The sequence below is a fragment of the Anser brachyrhynchus genome (genome assembly GCF_964034855.1).
Source record: "Anser brachyrhynchus genome assembly, chromosome: 27".
NCBI lineage: Eukaryota > Metazoa > Chordata > Aves > Anseriformes > Anatidae > Anser > Anser brachyrhynchus.
The window spans coordinates 66,803-87,225 of NC_137720.1; the positions used below are offsets into that span (position 1 = coordinate 66,803).

At 48.5% G+C, this 20,423-nt stretch overlaps 2 protein-coding genes across 4 annotated transcripts in view; both read right to left on the reverse strand.

The window, feature by feature from the left end:
* Positions 1 to 214: 214 nt before the first annotated feature.
* Positions 215 to 11,669, reverse strand: LOC308183458 (small nuclear ribonucleoprotein E-like). Its single transcript, XM_080569559.1, has 7 exons — positions 11,539 to 11,669; positions 4,150 to 7,347; positions 3,181 to 4,035; positions 2,937 to 2,963; positions 2,398 to 2,460; positions 2,113 to 2,191; positions 215 to 1,490 (listed from the first exon to the last, which is right to left on the reverse strand). The coding sequence occupies exons 3-7, from the start codon at positions 3,235 to 3,237 to the stop codon at positions 1,435 to 1,437; spliced, it is 282 nt and encodes a 93-aa protein (XP_080425685.1). The 5' UTR covers positions 3,238 to 4,035; positions 4,150 to 7,347; positions 11,539 to 11,669; the 3' UTR covers positions 215 to 1,434.
* A 53-nt stretch (positions 11,670 to 11,722) lies between these two features.
* Positions 11,723 to 20,423, reverse strand: part of TSHB (thyroid stimulating hormone subunit beta) — a 151,899-nt gene continuing 143,198 nt past the window's right edge. For all 3 annotated transcript variants that reach the window (XM_080569556.1, XM_080569557.1, XM_080569558.1), the window contains exons 8-11: positions 15,859 to 16,045; positions 15,684 to 15,779; positions 15,358 to 15,464; positions 11,723 to 14,723 (exon numbers count right to left, since the gene is read on the reverse strand). The gene's annotated coding sequence lies outside the window, so the exon portion shown is untranslated. The remainder of the gene's footprint in view (positions 14,724 to 15,357; positions 15,465 to 15,683; positions 15,780 to 15,858; positions 16,046 to 20,423) is intronic.

Sequence of the window (20,423 nt, forward strand, 5' to 3'; positions counted from 1 at the left end):
AGATACTATTTTGTTCCCTATGTGCCCACTGCTGGTGACACGTAATGCCTCCTGTTCCCAAACGACATCGGCACGTTACATCTTTACTACGTGTTGAAAGGACTCAGCAACTTGAACACAATTTAGAATTACCAATCCCGGCAGCAGGCTGTACAGCTGAAGCTGCTTTAGCCAATAAAGTGTGTCATGCTGCCCCTCAAAGGTTTCTTCCTGGGAACGTCTGCTGTGACACTCCTGATGTATTACTTCTCGGAATGGCAGAACTGTGCGGGGTAGGCCCCACAGCAAGACTCGTATTTCTGTCCTTCCCTTTCAGGAAAGGATCTCCCACCTTGAATTTATTAATTTTCATGATGATGATACACAAATTGAAGTTTTGAAAAACTGAATGCTGATTAACAGATTTCTAGCACAGCCTGTGCCTCAAAATTCATTTCTCTCCATTCAGGTAATCTTAGTTTCTGAGTTACAGTTACAGTCAGTTTTTTTTTTTTTCTTTTTTGTGATCAGAAGAACGAGGGGACTGGTTGTCCCAAGTCAGCCAGGGAACTTATCTTTGGTCAATGCACCAAGCAACTCAGCTCTCTTGGGGAAACTTAAATAGAACAGGCAGATCTCCAAACGGATAAAAAAAATAAATCAAATGATAAAAACCCAACCGACACATCTGATACCCCAGCTTATTGAACAGCACAAGGGTTTAATCTACAGGCTCTGTCCAAAGCAGCAAGAAGTGACAGATTTAATCCAAACGAGTTGCCCGCTCTCACTCTCTGATCTGGAGATGTTATTTGACAAGCATGCGTAGCAGTAACACTTGTAAATGCTGGGTTACTGCACCACAGCCCCAAATCCCTCATGGGCCCACTAAGATACTTTTACTGATCGATCCACAGTAAACACTCCCAAAAAGATTCTCAACAAGTTAAACCCTGTTTAGAAAGAATCTGAGGAACCTGTCACTGCAGCAACAAAGGGCTGCAATTGTATGCAAAATCTCCAACACCCTCCTTAGCACCCTGCTAGCTCAAGGACTGTGTGGGACTTCCGTGCCCTGAACGAGTCCACCCTGGCCACATAATGCAGATGTAATGTTCAAGAAAGCACATATCGTTATTGAAACTTATCAGATCCACAGCAAAAAGAAAAGCTCACACTTCTGTATTTCTCCTCCTTCTCCATTCACAGAAGGAAGAGACTGAAAACAAGCAGATTTGTGGTTTACATTTACAGTTAATGTGAAAAATGTTTATTTGTGAAATACATCACGTATTGTTTCAAGCTACAAAAAACTCACTCCCACAAAGGAAGGACTTTTTACCTCAGCATGCAACCCCAGTTACAAGTAATTTCCTATCTACCAGAGGCCGCGTTCCCCTGGCACTCAGTCACTCCGCAGCACAGCAGCCACCTTTGTTCTAAGGATGGCAAATTCTAGTTAGAAACGCTCTGTAGAAGAGTGATGTTGTCCCCTTTTAACATGATCCGACCTGCAGCACAGAGAAGGGAAAGAGGGGATTAGAGAGAGCCCAGAATCTGAGAATAATCTCATGTTTTCAGAAAGTATTTCATGTGGTTGAGCAGGGTTTTGCCCATCACGCAGAGTCCTGTTCCTGCCAGCTGCCCCACACTCACAAGTCCCACTCCAGCCACTGTCCCCGTTCCAGCAGCACGCTGTTCCTGCTGAAAACCCCAGCACTGGCCACATATCGTTGCTTCTGTCCACCAGCAGGTGGTAAATAAACACTGCCGCTACCATGGCTCCCTGCTTCGACTCAGAGATCACAGCAAGTGTGAGAATCGCCCAGGGCCACCGGCTTTAGATGCAGCTGAAAGGAGCTGTGACCAGACTCCTTCAGCCAGTGCAGGCCGCCTGTTATTACACTTTTCAAAGACCAGAACTGGTCTCAGGCAGGGACAGATTCTCCTTCATTCAGCAAAATCACCAGCTCAAAAATCATCAGGGACAGAGATGTAGCCAGGAATTGTTCACTGAACTTCAACATCAAGGCTCGTCACATGTTTGGTACCTCTCAGTGCTGCTATCTAGAAGGCTCACCCAGGCAGGTTTCAGACCGCGCGTCACCCGGGTTGCACAGACACATGACATACCCAGCTGTTTCCTTGATTTTGTCTTGGAGTGAATCTCCTCTGCGTCGTCCAGCACCAAATTCATGTACTCGTCAAAGCCCTAGAAATCAGCAACAATGGCAATTAGTTCAGCAACAACACAAACCATCATCAGCTTTGCTGACCCAGGCTGGACAATTAAGACTAATTGTTAGAGAAGTACGATTTTTTTTTACCTTGTGATAGTTTTTCTTGACAAGAAAAAATAGGATTGTGAATGAGGGAAAACAAACTAACGACGTAACGCGGGGTCGTGCTGATGCTCACAATGATGCAGCCTTCTATCCACATGTTCACTTGCTCGTAAAGCCACACCTGGATCCTCGATCTCTGCAGAATGAGGGAGGAGAGTAAATTGGAACACAAACACCGCGAGCAGTTTTGTTCTCTCTCGTGTGTTCAGAAATACCCGCTAACCATAGCCACTATAGCTCCCAAACACTCCAAGGAGCAACTCTCAGGGGCAGTTTCAATTAACAGTCTGACATTTTAGAGTGTTATATGATTGGGTGAATACTACACGTTTGCTGAAGAACACGTTTCCAGTCACAAGGGAACACTCCTGCATGCCCGGCTGCACGATCCCACTCCTGTTAACACGAGGGGGAAAGGCCGGGCTGCGCAGCAGCTCCTTGTACCCACCAGCACGCCGCACAGCTCTCCATTCCCCACAAACCTGCCCCGAGCAACGGGTGGGAGCCGAAAACTCAGCAAGGGGGATCTCCAGACCCTCCCCGCTCCCCCCACCCCCCCCCCCACCCATCCCCATCCCCATCCCCTCCCCGTCCTCTCCCCACGGTACTCACGTTCTGCAGGTAGCGGAAGATGAGGTTCTGGGGTGCTGCGTTAAGGGCTCAGCACGGGGACAAGAGCTCCAGGCCTGGGACAAGGCCTCAGGACAAGGCCTCAAACCGTGGAACAAGGCCCCAGGGCCCCAGGACAAGGCCTCAAGGCCCGGGCCGAGACCGCATTGCCCCGGGCCGAGACCCCTGAGGCCCGGGCTGCCCCCCCACCCGCTCCCCCGTCGCCCCCCGGCCGCAGGAAGGATACGATTGGCTGCACCATCACCTTCTGCACCTTCTGGCCCTGCCCACAGTACACCAACATAATTATTCTGCTCCCTCCCGCCCCTACAGCCTCATCATCTGAAAAGATTACAGTCAAAACAATGGCATACACAAATAAAAGTCAAGAGTTGACATAGTAACTCCGAGATTTGGGTATCAACTGTCCGAGAAATCAGAACACCCAAGCTTCACAACGTGCCCAACATCAAGTTGCGCCAAGGGGGGACGAAGGAAGAAGCTTTACGTTTAAGCCTTCAGAGCATCGCTCAATCAGTACGTCAACTCACAGCCACCACAGTGTGCCGATGGACATCTTTCTGTGCCAAAAGGAACAAGTGCTTTGTCCTCTTGATATCAAAGGTAGCCACCTATAGTTACAGAACGGATGCACAAGACCTTAACTCTGACCAGCAGAAAAACTTAGGACAACTGAGTGCAGATCCTGACAATTTCTACCAGTTCAAACTGTGCTTTAAGTCTCATTGCAAAGCCTCAGTTAGGAAAAGGATCACCGGGGGGTATCCAACAAGAAGAAGAGTTTTAAATTATTTTTTTTTAAAACATACCATAGGACTATGCAGTTCAATCGTCAATCATCTTGGAAAGTTCAAGGAGGAGGTCATCCTCATCCTTCCCTGGGTCCAAGTCAAGTTCGGCTTCCAGTCTGCCGCCTGAGATTTCCCAAAGTAGCATCTCAAAATCCTCGTCTACAGATAAGGGCGCGTTGCCTGGGGAACTCAGCTGGCGTGTCCTTGCTTCTTCTAGCTGGGAAGAAGCTGAAGTTGAGAACTCCATCGGCTCCACAGATTCTGCCTGGCTTCCAAGATGTGCTTCAGGTCTTGGCAGAGCAAGGAAGAGAACAATCAGTATATGCCATTTCTTAACGGGAAATCCCTTTTCTGCAAACCGGCTCTTAAAACTGTAGCCAACCCATCCTGCACTTCAATCTTACACAGGGATTGTTATTCAATTAACCCAGGGCTACATTTAGAGCCCAATATATTAGCAGGTACATTTTTCAGTTTGGGGGTTTCTCTGTGAAGCCAGAGCACCTGGAGCCTAGCAAAGATGGTTCAATTTTTGTAGCAAGAGGCACTTTGCCACCTTTATTAATTTTCCTGTAAAAATGTTAAGAAGTCTCCATCTGCAAATATCTGTTTACTAAGTTAGTCATTTTTCCCATGGCACACTCAGCAGAGTTTGCTCCCCAGTACAGGAAGCTGATCTGCATCCATCACTTCCCTCTGCTCTCCCTGCAGTCTTGTCACCTTGTATGTTTGTTGAGGTGGCATTCTTGAGGACCAAAAGGCAGAGGACACTACTCATCATTTATCACCTCACAAGGAAGTAGAAGAACTTCACCTCATCCTCATTTAGGTATTCAGACAGACCAAGAAGGGCCCCGGGTGCCCCGGAGGACCACCCCCAGTGACCCCTGGTGGGCCCCCGGGCGCCTTGATGGACCACAGCCAGTGACCTCCGGCAGGCCACAGGGCACCCCAGAGGACCAACCCCAGTGACCCCCGGCGGGCCCCCGGCTGCCCCAGAGGACCCACCACAGTGACCCCCGGGGGTCTCCCAGGCACCCCGGAGGACCCACCCATGTGACCCGCAGCTGGCTCCCGGGCGTCCTGGAGGACCACCCCCGGTGACCCCCGGCTGGCCACAGGGCACCCCGCAACACCCACCCCGGTGACCCCCGTCCGGCACCCAGGCACCATGGATGACCGTCTCCGGAGACCCCCCGCGGGCCCCCGGGCTCCCCGGAGGACCCACACCAGTGACCCCCGGCAGGTGCCCGGGCCCCCTGGAGGACTCACCCCGGTGACCCCCAGTGGGCCCCGGGCACCTAGGATGACCACTGCTGGTGAGCCCTGGCAGGCTCAGGGGCACCCCAGAGGGCCCACGGGCACCCCGGAGGACCCACCCCGGTGACCCCCGCCGGGCCCCCGGGCACCTTGGAGGCCCCACCCTGGTGACCCTCAGTGGGCCCCCGGGCGCCCCAGAGGACCACCCCTGGTGACCCCCAGCGGGCCCCCGGAAGCCACAGAGGACCCACCCGGATGACTCCCCCCAGGCCCCAGAGGGCACCAGGGGACCAACCCCGGTGACCGCCGACGGGCCCCCAGGCACCCTGGAGGACCCACCCCAGTGACCCCCGGCAGGCCCCAGGGTGCCCCAGAGGACCCATCCCGGTGGCCCCCGGCGGGCCCCCTAGCTCCCCAGAGGACCAACCCCGGTGACCCCCCGGCGGGCCCCCTAGCTCCCCAGAGGACCAACTCCAGCGGGCCTCCGGGCACCGCGGAGGAACCCCCCAGGTGACCCCCGGTGGTCCCCAGGGCACCGATGAGGACCAAACCCAGTGACACCCGGAGGGCCCCTGGGCGCCCCCAAGGACCAACCCCGGTCACCCCCAGTGGGCCCCTGGGCGCCCCGGAGTACCACCCGGTGTACCACCCCCGGTGACCCCTGGCGGGCCCCCAGGAGCCCCAGAGGACCCATCCCGATAACCCCCGGCGGGCCCACATGAGCCCCAGATGACCCACACTGGTGACTCCCGGCGGGCCCCAGGGCAGCCCGGAGGACCAACCCCAGTGCCCCCCAGCAGGGCCCCGCAAGCCCCTGAAGACGGCCGCCGGTGACCCCCGGCGAGCCCCCAGGTGCCACGGAGGCCCAACCCCGGTGACCAATGGCGCTCCCCCAGGCGCCGTGGAGGCCCAACCCCGGTGACCCCCAGCGGAACCCCGAGTGCCCCGGAGGACCCACACCTGTGACCCCCGGTGGGTCACATGAGTATACATGAGTATACACAGGGACAGAGAAATAGCAGGAAACACCAGGGGCAGGGGAAGCAGGACAGAGTGACAGACAGAAGTAAGCAAAGGAATAACCAGGCTACGCTTCAAGGCAGAGAAAGACAAGGAAAGGGACAGGAACTGGGACAGAGGAATGGAGGGGGGTGAGGCAGGAGAAAGAGGGAGAGAGAGAGAGAATCATGGGAGGTGTTGGGTGCAGAGAAAGGCCAGCACAGGGACATGGGGTTGGACTGGGAAAGGGGACAGGGAGCATGACAGATGGACTGAAATAGAGGGGTGAAGAGCAAGGAAGCGCAACCAAAACTGTGGAGCAGAGCGGGATGCAAGAACACAGAAAAGCAGAGGCGGACAAAGTGGAAAAAACTGACAGAAAGAAATTGAGAGATAGGGAGCAGGAAAGAAAGACTAAGAAAACTCAAATACTGCTGGGGCAGCAGGACTGAGAGATGGAGAACTGAAAAGTTCTTAGAGGGAGCGGGCGGGGGGAGGAGAACACTGGAGCACTGAGACTGAGGGGTCTCAGAATGGGACAGAGATGAGAAAGGAGAGAGCAGTGTGGAGCAGGGCTGAGACAGCAAAAGAGCATCAAGGGAAGGGGAGCAAGACAGAGGCACAGAGAGAAAGAAAAAGGTGAGCAAGCTGGACAGAGGGCTTGATGGCACAATGGCAGAGGCCAAGGGACAGAGATGTGCAGACGGGTAGGACAAGGAGTGGAAGGAAAACAACAGCAAAGAGCAGGGCAGATGCAGGTAGTGAAACATTAGTAAGGGGGAGTTGGTGTGTAATTGAGAAAGATGGGAAAGACAGAGTCGTGAAAAGGAGGACATGGATAGAGAAGGAAAAGCCTAGGATGAGCAGAGAGAGGCGGGGGGGGGGGGTGGACAGAAGCAGTACAGAGAAGAAAGAACCTGGGAAAGGTAGCAACACAGAGGAAAAGGGACAGGGAAGAGGATGTAGAAAAACATGTGAATGGGAAGTGGGCGATACAGAGAGCAAACAAGCAGGACAGGGGAGAGGAGTGCAAAGCAGGCCAAAGAGATGGACAGGCTAAGAGAAGACGGGACAGGGAGGGGTGGCAGATGCAAAGGGGATCAAAGGCAGCCTGAGATGCAGAACATAGAGGACATGGCCTCAAGGGCCTGGCGCTTACCGCAGCTCCTGCTCTGGGCAACGCCAGGAGGATTTTTGCAGTTCAGATGCCCCTTGCTCACTCTGTCCCCCATCTTCATGCTCTGTAAGGATCCGGAGGCTCAGCTGTCACCCAACCAAGAGAATACACAGGGGTGCATCTGCAACAATGATGGTTGTCCACAGCCCTTGAATTTCATAGTAGTCTTTCATAACAAATGAATAATGGAAGAACAGAAAAGATACACAACATGTCCACAAAAGCCTTTGTGGAGAATAAAGGGAAAAAAAAAAAAAAAACACTAGAAATAGCAAGCAGCTAGTACATCAGTTTTGTTATCAGAGTAACATTAACATACTAGAAATTTCCATGTTCTTTACCCTTTACATTGAAAATGTCACCCAATTCTGTCAGTGTTGGCCACTAGCATTTTGTAAATTTAAATTTGGACATCTGAGAAAAACATTTCAAGTCCCTGTTATAAATGGAGAAAAGAATAAAAGAGGGGTAAGGGGGGAAGAAGCACAGCATTCCTTTCACCGATAACATGAGCAAAAAGCTCAGGCACGTGGCAAGAACAGTCTTTGAAAGATAAAACAGATAAGTAATTGCATGTTATTTAATCTTATCTACAGAATAAGATGTATTTGTACTTGCTAATTTATTCATGTTTATTTTGCTACAGATACTAAAAAATGTATAAACTGCAAGATTACATTTTGTAACTGATGTGATCTTCAGTAGGAATAGCTATCTAAAAGAGCAAACAAAATACCATTCATCGACAACCATTTGAACTTTTTTCATATATAAAAGTAATAAAAACATCCCCTGGGATGCTCAACTTCAGAATCTTTCCATTCAACTTGAGGCAGAACCAAGCACTTACTGTGGCTATCTTCATCTGTGTCTCCACTGCTAGCAGAGTGGTAGTCTAATACTGTCCAGTACACACTGTAGCCTACTTGCTTATACATATTTATTGCAACCTGATTTGATACTCTCACAAAGAGAACAATGAAAAATTCACCTTTTCTTTCAGAAAAAAAATAAATAAGACACAGTAAGGAAGAAAAGCTAACATACGGGATGCACTCCTTTACCAAGGGACAAATCCATCAGCACAAGTAGTTTTTGGTCACGTGATCAATCATTTACATCAGGTGTCGGGACAAGCCAAACACACACACAAGTGTCAATTTAAAAAATATATTAATTTTTATTTTATGGAAATAACAATCTACAGTTTAGATGCATTTAGATTGCATTGGCTTAGGGACTCCCTCCTTCAAAATGCATAGGGGCATAGGGAAACCAGTCTCAAAAATCTCTTGCCTAACAGGATATTGCCCTTCTCCTCAATAAGTAAGTTCTTCAAAGCATCATACTATTTTTGGATTTTACCAGCCACAAGGGGACTGTCCTATTGGCATGAGTTGGGGACATTTCCCTGGGGGGTTATTTGACACTGAACTAAATTTTCTGCAGGTACAAGTAACCCAGGATGAGGCAGAAAGTAAGCTAAGGTACTGTCTGCAGCACAAAATTTGTGCAATATTGTACCCAAGGGGACCACTCAAAGCCTACAATCACTGAACAAGTACATAGGGAGTCCTATTCAAAATAGAGTTTATGTTTTGCAAAGCTCTTTTCCTATCAAGAAGAGGACTTTTTATTCAGTGTCTTTGCTGAAATTTAGGCTACTTCCTATTCATTTTGGCAAGTTAGCCTTCACAGAAGCCAAGACATTTTAAACTGTCAAGCATCATCAGTAATTCTTGTTCTACAAATACAGGGAATTTCAATTAGGACACTAGTTAATAGAAAGGTCTGGGTCTGTTTCATGGAAATCAAGTACCTAAACCATGGACAGGATTTTGCAGAAAAAATACTTTAAAAGATAAATTTAAAAAGAAGTACAATACTCACTTTTCCAAAATTTCTTCCAACACTTCCATCAACTTGACAGCAAAACCCAACTGTTGAAATTCATGTGCAACAGGGAGAGCAGTAACATGCCCATGACATTCTTCCCTAGCCACAAAGTCTTCCACTTTATCCATTATGGTGAACATCAGCACCTTTGGGATAATGCACCCCCAGATATACGTCTTTACAGAAGAGCCAAACAGTGTATCAACAAATGCTGCAATGACTGTGGTAAAAGCTGAACCAGGGATGTCTATATTATCACTATGATTTAGCAACTCCATACAGTTATGGGTCAAATACCACAGCTTCACCAAGAAGCCAACAAGGACCTTGAAGGTCACATTTCTGTCTGGAGTTCTGTTGTAAAGACCCCCCCAAACAGTGGGAATGCCTGTAGACTATCCTAGAGAGCATTGGACAGACTTGCAAGGCTTTCAGGTAGCGCTAGAATACACTGGGAAGCCTGACAAAGACTCCAAAAGGCATTAGAGCACATGATAGGTCCACAGAAGACCTCAAGGTTGCACTGGGAGGCTTCTAGGGCACCCTAAAGGACACTGGACTCCTTGCAGGGCTTTCAGGAGCCCACCTGGGGTCCCTAGTAGACCTGCATGGGCACTAAAGTGAACTGAGGGACCATGGGAGGCATCTAGTGTTCACTAAGAGGCCTTTAGGACACACTAGAGTACACTGAAGATCTCTGTGAGTCCTCTAGTTGGCACTACAGCATACTTGAGAGTCCTTTGAGGCCTATAGGTGGCGCTAGAGCACACTGCTGGGCGGTGGGAGGGGAGCATTGGAGGCTTCTAGAGTGCACTGGGATACATCTAGGGGGCTCTAGAGCACACCATAGAGCCCTGCAAGGTCTACAGGGCAGGCTGGGGTACACCACAGGGGTCTGGAAGCCTTGCAGGTGTCACTAGACTACACTGAGAGGTTCTTGAAGCCTCTAGGGTACACTTGGAGGCCTCTAGTGCACTGTAGAGTGCACTGGGGGGCCCCTGAGGCTTCTGTGGACACCTAGAACGTATTGGAAGGGGACAGGAGGACTTTGGGAAGTCACAGAGGGAATGGGAATGTCCTGAAAGGCATCCTGGGAACACCAAAGTGCACTAAGAGGGTTGGGGGGCCTGTAGGGGGTGCTGTAATGCCCATAGGCAACCCTAGAGAGCACTGCAGAACCCTGCAGGGCTTTCTGGGGGTGCTAGAGCTCACTGGGGTGCCCTGGTAGACCTGTGGGGGCACTAGAGAAGAATGAGGGGTCATGGTGGACCTCTTGTGTTCACCAGCTGGCCTTTAGGGCAGTCCAGAGCACACTGGAGACCTCTGTGATTCCTGTAGCTGGTGCTAGAGCACACTTGGGAGCCCTGGGAGGCTTCTGAGTGCACTGAGAGACTTCTAAGTGGTGCTACAGTAGACTGGAGAGACCTGTGAGATGTGCAGGAGGCTTTAGAACACAATGGGGCCACTGGCAGCCTTCTGGGGGAGCCCTAGCATACGCTCTAGTGCTCTCTAGAGTGCAGTGGAGGGCTCTGGGATGCCTGCAGAGCAGGCATCTGGCAGGGGGGGGGGGGGGGGGCCAGCACCGGGGGCCTTTAGAGTGCACTGGGATGCATCTGGGGGATGCTAGAGCACACTGGAGAGCCCTGTGAAATCGACAGGGGGAGACGGAGCATACTGCGTGTTAACCTCCCAGCTATGCTCCCACTCATGCCCGAGCAGTGGCGCTGCTGCGCACAATCATGAGGGGACGCTACTGCACATGCTCGCGGGGCACTGCTGTGTATACTCTCGCGGCAGCACAACCGCGCAGCCCGACTGTCGGCAGTACCGTCCATGTTCACGTACCGGCACTTACCGCGCATGCCTGAGCGCGGGCAGTGCCGCGCATGCTCGCCGCTCTGCCTTTGTTCTTGCCTGCACGATGCGTGTTGCCTCTGGGTCTGCGACCGCCCATGCACGCCGTGCTGGCTCTTGCATGTGCCGCGTTTTGGTCACCAGAGGGAGCAGCGAGTGCTGTGCCGCCAGAGCTATGCGCAGTTAGATGTTGTGTTTGCGACTTCTGATCACAAGGTGGCAGAAGGGAGTTTGTAACAGCTACTGCGCATGCGTGCCACGCAGCGCTTTATCTGGTTCCCGATCTGCTTCTAACGATTTCAACGGGAACTGTGCAGAAAAAGACACCAAGCTGGTGGGAGATGCACCTCTCACCCCTGTCTCAGAGGAGAAAAATCACCCCTTGCCGTGTGTGGCTACGTACTGGCAGTAAAGCAAACGACAACTACTCATGGCATGCACTGGAAACTACAGTGGCTGGCTGGAAGCCTGGTGCCCAAAGACTACAACTCCCAGCATGCTGCAGGACTCAACATTTTCTGACCCTACAGCAGCACACACCCCCACACACTCCATTACTTGCTACCAGATGTGGAATCCATGCAGAACCTGCTGTGACACCTCTTACCTCTGTGTCCATCTTGGCACAACCCGCTCTGTAGCTTCTCAACCTCTTTCGCAGCCTTCCCTCAGTTCAGCCGGTCCCACAGCTGTCCCCCAGGTGGACCCAGCGCCTCCTGTGCCATCTCCACAACCCCCAATAGTCTCATGAAAGCACAACTGATTCGCAGAAACAGACTCTACAATCAGTAAATTGTAAAGTAGGTATGTTTATTCAGCACTGGGCAGCATGGGGGGTAGTCCCACCAAAGTCGTGCGCACCCTAACGCGGCAACTTGCTTTGGTTATATAAAGAGTTACATATGCATGAAGTTTCCCAGTACGCCTATACATATGCATGACCTGTCCCCGCTTAGTATTAAAATTAGCTCCAAGAAGTCATTTCCATAAACTCCTCCCGTCTGCGCTTGCACAGTGCCTTCTGGTGGTGAGTGCTGAGGGTCGTGAGGATGAAGTAAGATCTCTTCATCAGGGTTGAACTTTTCACCTCATCTCCTTGTGCATGCTCTCTGAGCCCTTGGTCACAATCTGGGCCATAAGGTTGGTTTGGTCCGGTTCTCAGGCTCTGAGGGGCTCCTGTTATCTCGAGGCCTTGCATGTTTGACATTCTTTATCTTGTCCTTTTATGAACAGTCCTCCTTATCTCTGAGCCCCTGGTCACAGTCCAAACCATAAGGTTGGTTTGATCTGGTTCTTGGGGGTCTCAGGGGCTCCTGTTATCTGGAGGCCTAAGCACAGCACAGGCACAGTACATCGCAAATGTAGCACGTATTAAGCAATGAGTGTTGCCTACATATTCATTCTTAATCAATCACTCTCTAATTTCTAATCCCATGTTTCACAACCGCACTCACCTTCTCCCTGACTCTGTCCACAAGAGCTGGCAACTACTCCTTTGTCAGAGAACAGCTCCAAAGCCCCTTTACACAGCGGGGCCATCCCCTTCTGCCTCCATCAGGGGCTCCTCCAGACCCATCCAACAGCTGCCACCCTTCAGGAATGCTGGGCCACCACCTGATACATTCCCACACCCACACATGCACTATTTAACCTGCTTCCCTGAACATAGTGACAGCCACTTACTCTGTGCAAAGGGACTGCAAACACAGTCAGGAGTGCAATAAACAAAGCAGCTGTTTATTCATGCACATCAGTGCCTGGAGGGAGGCTGCTGCGTGTCTGATGGCCCCTATGCACCCATTTCCCCCCATTTCACCTCAGAAATCAGCATTGGATGAGCACTCATCTGTCCCATGCTGACCTGTTGCTTTCTGCTACCACGGACTGTAGAGCAGGGCTGGAGGAAGGAAAAATAAGGCCAGGGAGCAGGACAGAGGCGTAAGGAGAGAAAAAGAGAAGCACCAGCTAGACAGGTGGGTATAGCAAGAAACAATGGGTCAGGCAGCAGGACAGAGGGATTTGCAGGGGAAGATGAGACAGATGCAGATAGCAGTGATAGAGGAAGAAAAAGGGAAAGAGAGGGGAGTAGGGAGCCAGAAGCATGGATGGATAGGTACAGTGGGAGACGGTGGATGTTGAAGAGGCTTCTTTCTTGGTCTCACTGCCGGCTTCCTCCTTTGTAGATCCAGTTGCTTGGCTGTCATCCACCTAAGAGAATGCACTGGCATCTTATAACTCTTATAACATTAGAATTCATAGCTAACTAGTGTCTCGCACATACTCAGTATGTAACCATACAGCACTTTTAGTGACATACACAGATCATGCCATGCATGCCGGTGACCCAGTCTGCTGAGGACGGCTAAGAGGGATCCTTCTTCCCCCACAGACAACAGCTTTCTTGTCTGCAGGTGGAGGCAGCTTCCAGCCACACCCACTTCATTTCAGTTTTCATCTGCCTTATTTTTTGCTGGTCTTATTTTCAGCCACAGCAGTTCCTGTCAAAAGTGAGCAATGACTCCACCTTCGCCGTTTGATCTCATCAATGTGTATAAGTACCTGAGGTGTGGGAGACAGAGGGATTTGGCCAACCTCTTTTCAGTGGTTTGTGGGGATAGGACAAGGGCTAATGGCCACAAGATAAAGCACAGGAAGTTCCGCACCAACATGCAAAAGAACTTCTTCACAGTGAGGGTGACGGAGCACTGGAACAGAATGCCCAGGGAGGTTGTGGGGTCTCCTTCTCTGGAGATATTCAAGGCCTGTCTGGATGCCTACCTGGGCAGCCTGCTCTAAGGAACCTGCTTTGGCAGGGGGGTTGGACCCAATGATCTTTCGAGGTCCCTTCCAACCCCTTCAATTCTGTGATTCTGTGATTCTGTTTCACTCATGCCACTACAACAGGGAGGCAAAATCCTGCAAATCTAAGCCAGATGGAGTCGGTGACATCCACAGCAGAGGACAGTATAACTTAGCCCTCACTGCTAGCCCTGAGAGAGGAAGAGAACACACAACTGTTATCAACAGGTATTATCCAAATCTATTTTAGGCTAGCACCCTTCCTTCTGTATGAGTTTCTATACTGTTCTTCCCCGAATTGACTCAAACCTGCTTCAAGGTTGGTCCTGGAGCTAGAGGCAGCCATGCAGGGCAACCAGTGTTGCGGGAGTCTCCATGGAAGCCCTGAGGAGCTGGGGAGGCATTCAGCATCTGTAATTGTTGGGGGAGTGGAAGAGACTATTATCTTCTTCCCATCCTCCCCTCTGCCAGTTCTCCACTAATTCCCTGGGGCTGCCCCAACTTCAATTGACAGGGAACCTGTCAGAGTTTTCCCAGGCAAGTGTGCCTGGCAGACCCAGCCCACAGGCCACTGTACACCCACGCTGCTCTGGGGCTCCTGGCTCTCTGTGTGCATGGCCACCCAGGGCTGCACAAGCCCATGGGAAAGACCCCAGCAGTGGCTACCCCTACCCCACAAGCCCTGCCCACACCCAGCACCCTGTGCCCTGCAGTCCCCCGGTGCCTCTCCATCACATCATCCTGGGGCAGTCAGGAGACACCCCTGAGCCCGTCACCACCAAAAGGTCTCGCTAGCCGCACTGGTGGTCCCAACACTTACCTGGTGCCACTAACACTGATGCTGAAATGAAATGCTTTCTTAGTGCCGCCATGCTGCAGAGTACAGCACTGCTACTGTGCATGAGCAGAGCTGGGTGCTGCAGTTCTGTATTTTGGGCATGGGGAAGCAGTAGCGATCATGGCAGCACTACTTGAGTTATGTGTGGAGCAATCCTGTCATAATGAAATTCCGGGAGAGGTCCTCAGGATACAACAGGGGTGAAAAGATGCTATAGAACCAGGGGAGGACTGAGGGACACAATAAAGGGTTTTGCAGGAGTCAACAGAAAACTGTAATGGTCCTGAATGGGTGAGTGGGGCAACATGTCTACTCAAAAGCCCAGTAGCAGAACACAACATGTCCCTGCATGCATCTTTGCCTATGTGTTTGTAAGCTTGGACTCTTCCTCTCCCCATCCCAGAAGCAATCCGCATAGCTAAGGAGCACACTTTTCAATAAGGTGCAAAGGGACTGCAGGAACCATGGCTATGAGTTAGAAGAATAAAGCAATTGTTTAATGAATGCACATAAACAACATGTGGGAGTGACTCTGCCACAGGGCTCAATGCCAGTCCCGTCCCCTGACCATGTGGTATCCTTAGATACTCTTAGATACTCTACTAAGAGTCCTTAGTAGAGCAGAGTTCATCTGCCTGAGGAAAGATTGGCTGCTGATCTTGATGTGGTAAATCACTGACAGTAACTGTCAGCTTCCTCCCCATCGGCTTTTTTTTTTTCTTCTTTTTTTTTTTTTCCCCAGGAAAGCATTTGATTATGTTATCTGAAATGAAAAAACTATGATCTTACCTGTCTATGCTTCTGTTCTACTGCTAGACTAGAGCCCAGCTAGGAACTTGCACAGCTGTCAGCTTGTCTGCCTGTCAGACTTCAGATGTCTGACTGTCATACCAACACTGTAGTAAAACAAGATCTCAGATCAGAACACAGAGCTGAAAACTTGGTGGCACAGGGAATTATTACTGTCGAGACCTTAATCAGAAGACTGTGGTACACACGTTAGAAATGCCTTTCAATTGTTCTTTGTAGGCTTGGTTTAGGCCACCATTCATATTAGGTCCTATGCAAGAATCAGTCCCTAAGATTGCACTAAGCTGTACTGCCACCAAACCTACCTGTGAGTAGTAATTCATCTGCACTGTGAAGAATTCTCTTAATTTTTGGGGTTCTCTCAGTTCCACCAACCAGTCTCTTCTTAAGGGAAGTGGTACCTGCGGACAAAGAGTGAATTGATTTTGACAACCAGTAACACTGTTCCTTCGGTCACTAACACTGCCTCAGAAGACTTACCCTCTGGCTAATCCCAACTCATATATGATGCAGTCTTGTAGGCAGCAAGGAGGACCCCAGCACAGTTTGAAGCTGGTGGGAGGTGCATCAGCCTCCAGCAGGGCTGATGTGGGAGCCAAACAGGTTAGAAGTCATCTGGCTGAGTCTTCCCTTTTACCTTGATGTAATGTCACTGCATCAGCACTAACTGACAAAAAAAAATAAAAAAAAAAGTAAGGCAAGGGCTATCCTCTGCTTGTCTTACTGCAACGGGAAAAGGAAATGCTGGTGGTCCCCAGGGAGTGATCTGTCCTCTGCTTGGCCTCTGAATGGCCTCTGCCCCAGTTCCAGCAGTGTCCGGTCATCCATCCTGTTATCCTGTGGCATGGGAGCAAAGGTGCACAGTACTATGTAGTCACCAGGCCAACTCCAGACAGTGAAGGGAGATAAAGAGACACCTGGCATCATGGAGGCTTGGGAATAGGAACACGGCTGGTTTGTAGTTGCTACGACTACTGGAGCACTGTTTGGCAGTGGGCTTAAAGATTTTATGCAAGGATTTGGGTGGTGGGGGTGGGGGTTGTAGCAGGTCTTTCAGGTGGTGTCAGAGGCATTTGAGGTGTTAGGCAGGCTTTACAAGTAGTTCTGGTACTGTAAGAGTGGAGTGGTTCAGGTTTGGGGGTGGTTTTGCAGTCCAGGGACCTTAGAGGTTGTTGGTGACCTTGGGGCAGGTTCTGGTGACATGGGGCTTTGGGGGCTGGTTTGAGGGGAATCTGCAGAGCCCTCGTGTGGAGAAAGTTCACAAGCAGGAGGTCAGGGTGGGGGTTATCTACCAGAGGGGTTCTAAGTATATGTGGGTGACAGTGCCTTCAAGTACTACATGTACTGTTGACACCGCAGAAGTTGTGGGGGACCCCAGAAGAAGCATCATCTTAAAAGTCATTGCAGGGGACTCCAGTGGACACATAAAATATCCTCAGTCAGAAGGCGACCACAAGGATCATTGAGTCCAACTCTTGGCTCCACGTAGGACCACTCAAAAATTATATCATATTTTTGAGCGCATTGTCCAAACACTTCTTGAACTCTGGCAGGCTTGGTGCTATGACCACTTCTCTGGAGAGCCTGTACCTGACCACCCTCTCAGTGAAGATCTTTTCCTAATATCCAGCCTGAACCTTCCCTGAATCAGGGATGAAAACCTCATCAGTGTTGAAAAGTCCACACCCCTTATTGCTTCAGACCCATCTCTCATTCACCTCTACATGTATTTCTCCCAGACCAGCCCTACTCACCCCTCTCTTGCCAACACACAGAACTCTCCTCACACTGATGTGCTTGAGTTCAGTACAAGGACACCATATCAAAAGCCCAGTTGCAGGCCTGAGGAGAACCCTTGAGTTCAACCATGGTATTTTACTAATCCTTTTGCATTATACCCCTTCAGACCTTCATATAAACAATGCTTAGCCACTATATCCTCAGCCTTTAGAGATGTCAGTACTAATGGCAGTTAGCTTTCCTCTCTCAAACCCTCCTTGCTCTTTCCTTTCTTATTTACACCATGGTTCACAGAGTGCCAGGAACTGCCTTGCCTGGAGGGCATTGGGGTCGCCTGGTGGGGAGGAGCTGTCCTACAGCTTGCTATGGCACGATATTGGGCTTGGTGCAGACTGCTCAGTAGTCTGTCTGCCCAGCTGCTCTCGGCCATGCAGAGCTACAGAAATAAAAAACGTCTTTTGTGAGAGTTTTGAAGATGAGGGGACTGTGATGGTTTACCTGGGATTCTAAGGGAAGATGTGTTGAAAGTTTGAAGGTATCATGTGGTTTAAGAATATCTCAGAGAAGTCAGGATGGGTGGTAAAACAATGGCTGTGTCTCAAGACGGTAATAGGTGGCTGTCAGTTTGGAACTGTTTGGAAGATGATGGAAAGGGTAAGGAAGTGAATTAATGTAATGGAAGAGGCAGTTCAAAAGGAGATGTGAAGTCTATAAGAGCAGTGATGGAGTAGTAACTGAGGGATGCTGCTGAAGTCAGGAAGGGGCTATGCTTCCAGGCTAGTTGTTCTGATGCTTTGAGGTATTAGGCAGGTATCAGGGTATAATGCTTTACCTGTCTCCCACTTGAACTGTTGTTACTTTTCTCCTTTGTGGTCTAGACCCTAATTTCCTAAGTACTAGCCTAAAAATAACTGACTGTAACTTAATTCTAAAACAGGTGCTTCACACTAGATCCCTGTACTGTTGACTAAAGCAGTATCTCCTATGCAGAGAAATTGTTGTCCTTCTTTTCATTTTTTTTTTTTTCTTTAATGGGTATTGGCACTAACACTGTGCAGGCCAAGTGCTAGATGGATATCTCCACTACTTGAGTTAAGAGTATAAAAGTATGCTAAGTGGAAGCTGTGCGTCAAAAGTGACTTCAGCCTTGACCCTGAACAGACAATGAGGCGATGGTAAGTTCTAACATTCTTTTTTCAGCATTGAGATTCTTGTTTCTCTTTTACATTACAAATTATGTTGTCATTTTGCAGGTACTACCTAGTCCCATTTCAGGCTCACATATGCACTTTTGCTATCTCACATGGCTGTACAGTATATATTTCCTCACAGCTTGCTTTCATAACTTAGCAATTTCCTCAGAAGTTTCAGTGCATGTAAGGAAGCTACCTAAAACACTTCTTGAATCAGACCACAGAGAGGTGAACCCTGGATGGAATATTACAAGTCCTACTTAAGGTTTGGAGTTCAAGTGTCAAATCTTTCAGGAACTTATAATTTAGTTTAGCAAACCACAAAATGCTAAACCCTTGAATGTAAATCCTAAATCCAATACTGTGACTGATAAGCCATATTAGCCCTCAATCATAGTGATATCCTAGTGTTATCCTGTAAGCTATAAATTTCTGGAAATAGACAGCATGCACAGAAGGTTAACCCACATCAACTGTAAGCAATAACCAGTAAAGCCAGGTAAAAACCTCTAAAAAACTCTAAATGTTGTTACAGCTGTTTTAGCACTTTTTTTTTTTTTTTCCACGGGGAGAGTGCAAAAAGGTAGCTTCTGGATGGGAAATAATATTTCAGAGAAATCTTACGCACTATTAACATGTTTAAAGACATTTTCCTCTACTGAATAAAGGCATTAAAAATATCTTTATATGACCAGCCTCAGGAAAAAGAAGTCAAAACAATGCTGAATTACACGTGAAATAACACTAATTAAAATCAAAGACTGCTTTTAGCATTCAGACTTAGCAGACTAATTATTCAAAGGCAAGATGGTTGATTGACTTAGAGAATGATAGCTGTTTGTGGTCTAAATGGATTCCAAGGCTGAACTGGGAGCATATGTTACCATACCTAAGGGAGAAAGGGAGAAAAGATAGTAAAGTGTTAAAACTTTCCTAACTACATGAACTTCCTTAGCTATAGCTAGTTCAAACAGCTACACATGCAATACAAAGAAAGCTAATGAGAACAACTGTACTGGCTATACAGGGAACAACATGCAAAGTAATTTTAAAAAACTTTTTATGGTCTTATAGAAGTTGGCATTTTCAACATGAAGTTGCAGTAGAAAATATCCATGAATTTATGTGCATCTTTGCAATCAGCAATATTCCCTGAATTCAACCCACAAAAAAAAAAAATAGGTGAATTTCTTTTTTTAAAAAAAAACACTTTGTAGTATCTTCTTAGGGAAGACTCACAGCACTCCCATATTATCAGAGACACAAAAAAGGCATTGTGATAAACATAAAAATAAAAGCCAAGCTATGACGGAATAATACATCTGATGAAAGACAAAGAATTCTGATAGACCCAGTAATTTTATGATGTTTCTTTTTCCTTAAAACAATTACTTTATTCTTCATGAAGCAGCAGCATCCACCCTCAACAGCTAAACGCGACAAGCATTTTTGCCTCCTGGGGTTTACCAGGGGTTATTTTGACTACTGATAAAGACAGCAGTGTTATGAAATTGTCACTTTATATGAATTGAACAGAGAGCATTAATCTGGACAAATTACTTCTAATGGTTAGAAAACTATGGCTGTAGCAAAGTCAGACAATAGTTTCCATTAGAGAACAGAAAAATTACGCCCTATATAACCTCCTTTCTCTTAGACCATACAGCTCAAGGAAGGTTTTCATTCTTCTGTGATATAATTTAGAAAATATTTCCTGGATCTCTGACAAAATACATGCCTAGCCTTCCCTGCTAAATTACCCAAAAGCATCTGCAATGATGGGTGTAAACCCAACTTTTCTTTCTGAGAGTCCTGAACTCTAGTTGAGAGGGAAGGTATCAGGGAAAACATACACACACACACAAATAAAATAATAACAATAATAACAATAATAATAATAATAATAATAATAATAATAATAATAATAATAATAATAAATTAGCATTTCTTTAATTTGATTTCAACAACTGCCATTAGAAGTTGAGCCTAAATGGTTACATTCCCTGTGAATGTTTACAGGCTTTTTTTGCCAAACAGATGGTGCTGCAGAGGTAGTGTTTGGAAGAGCTTATTCATTCTGCATTTAGTCTAGAAAGAACATAGAAATAAGAG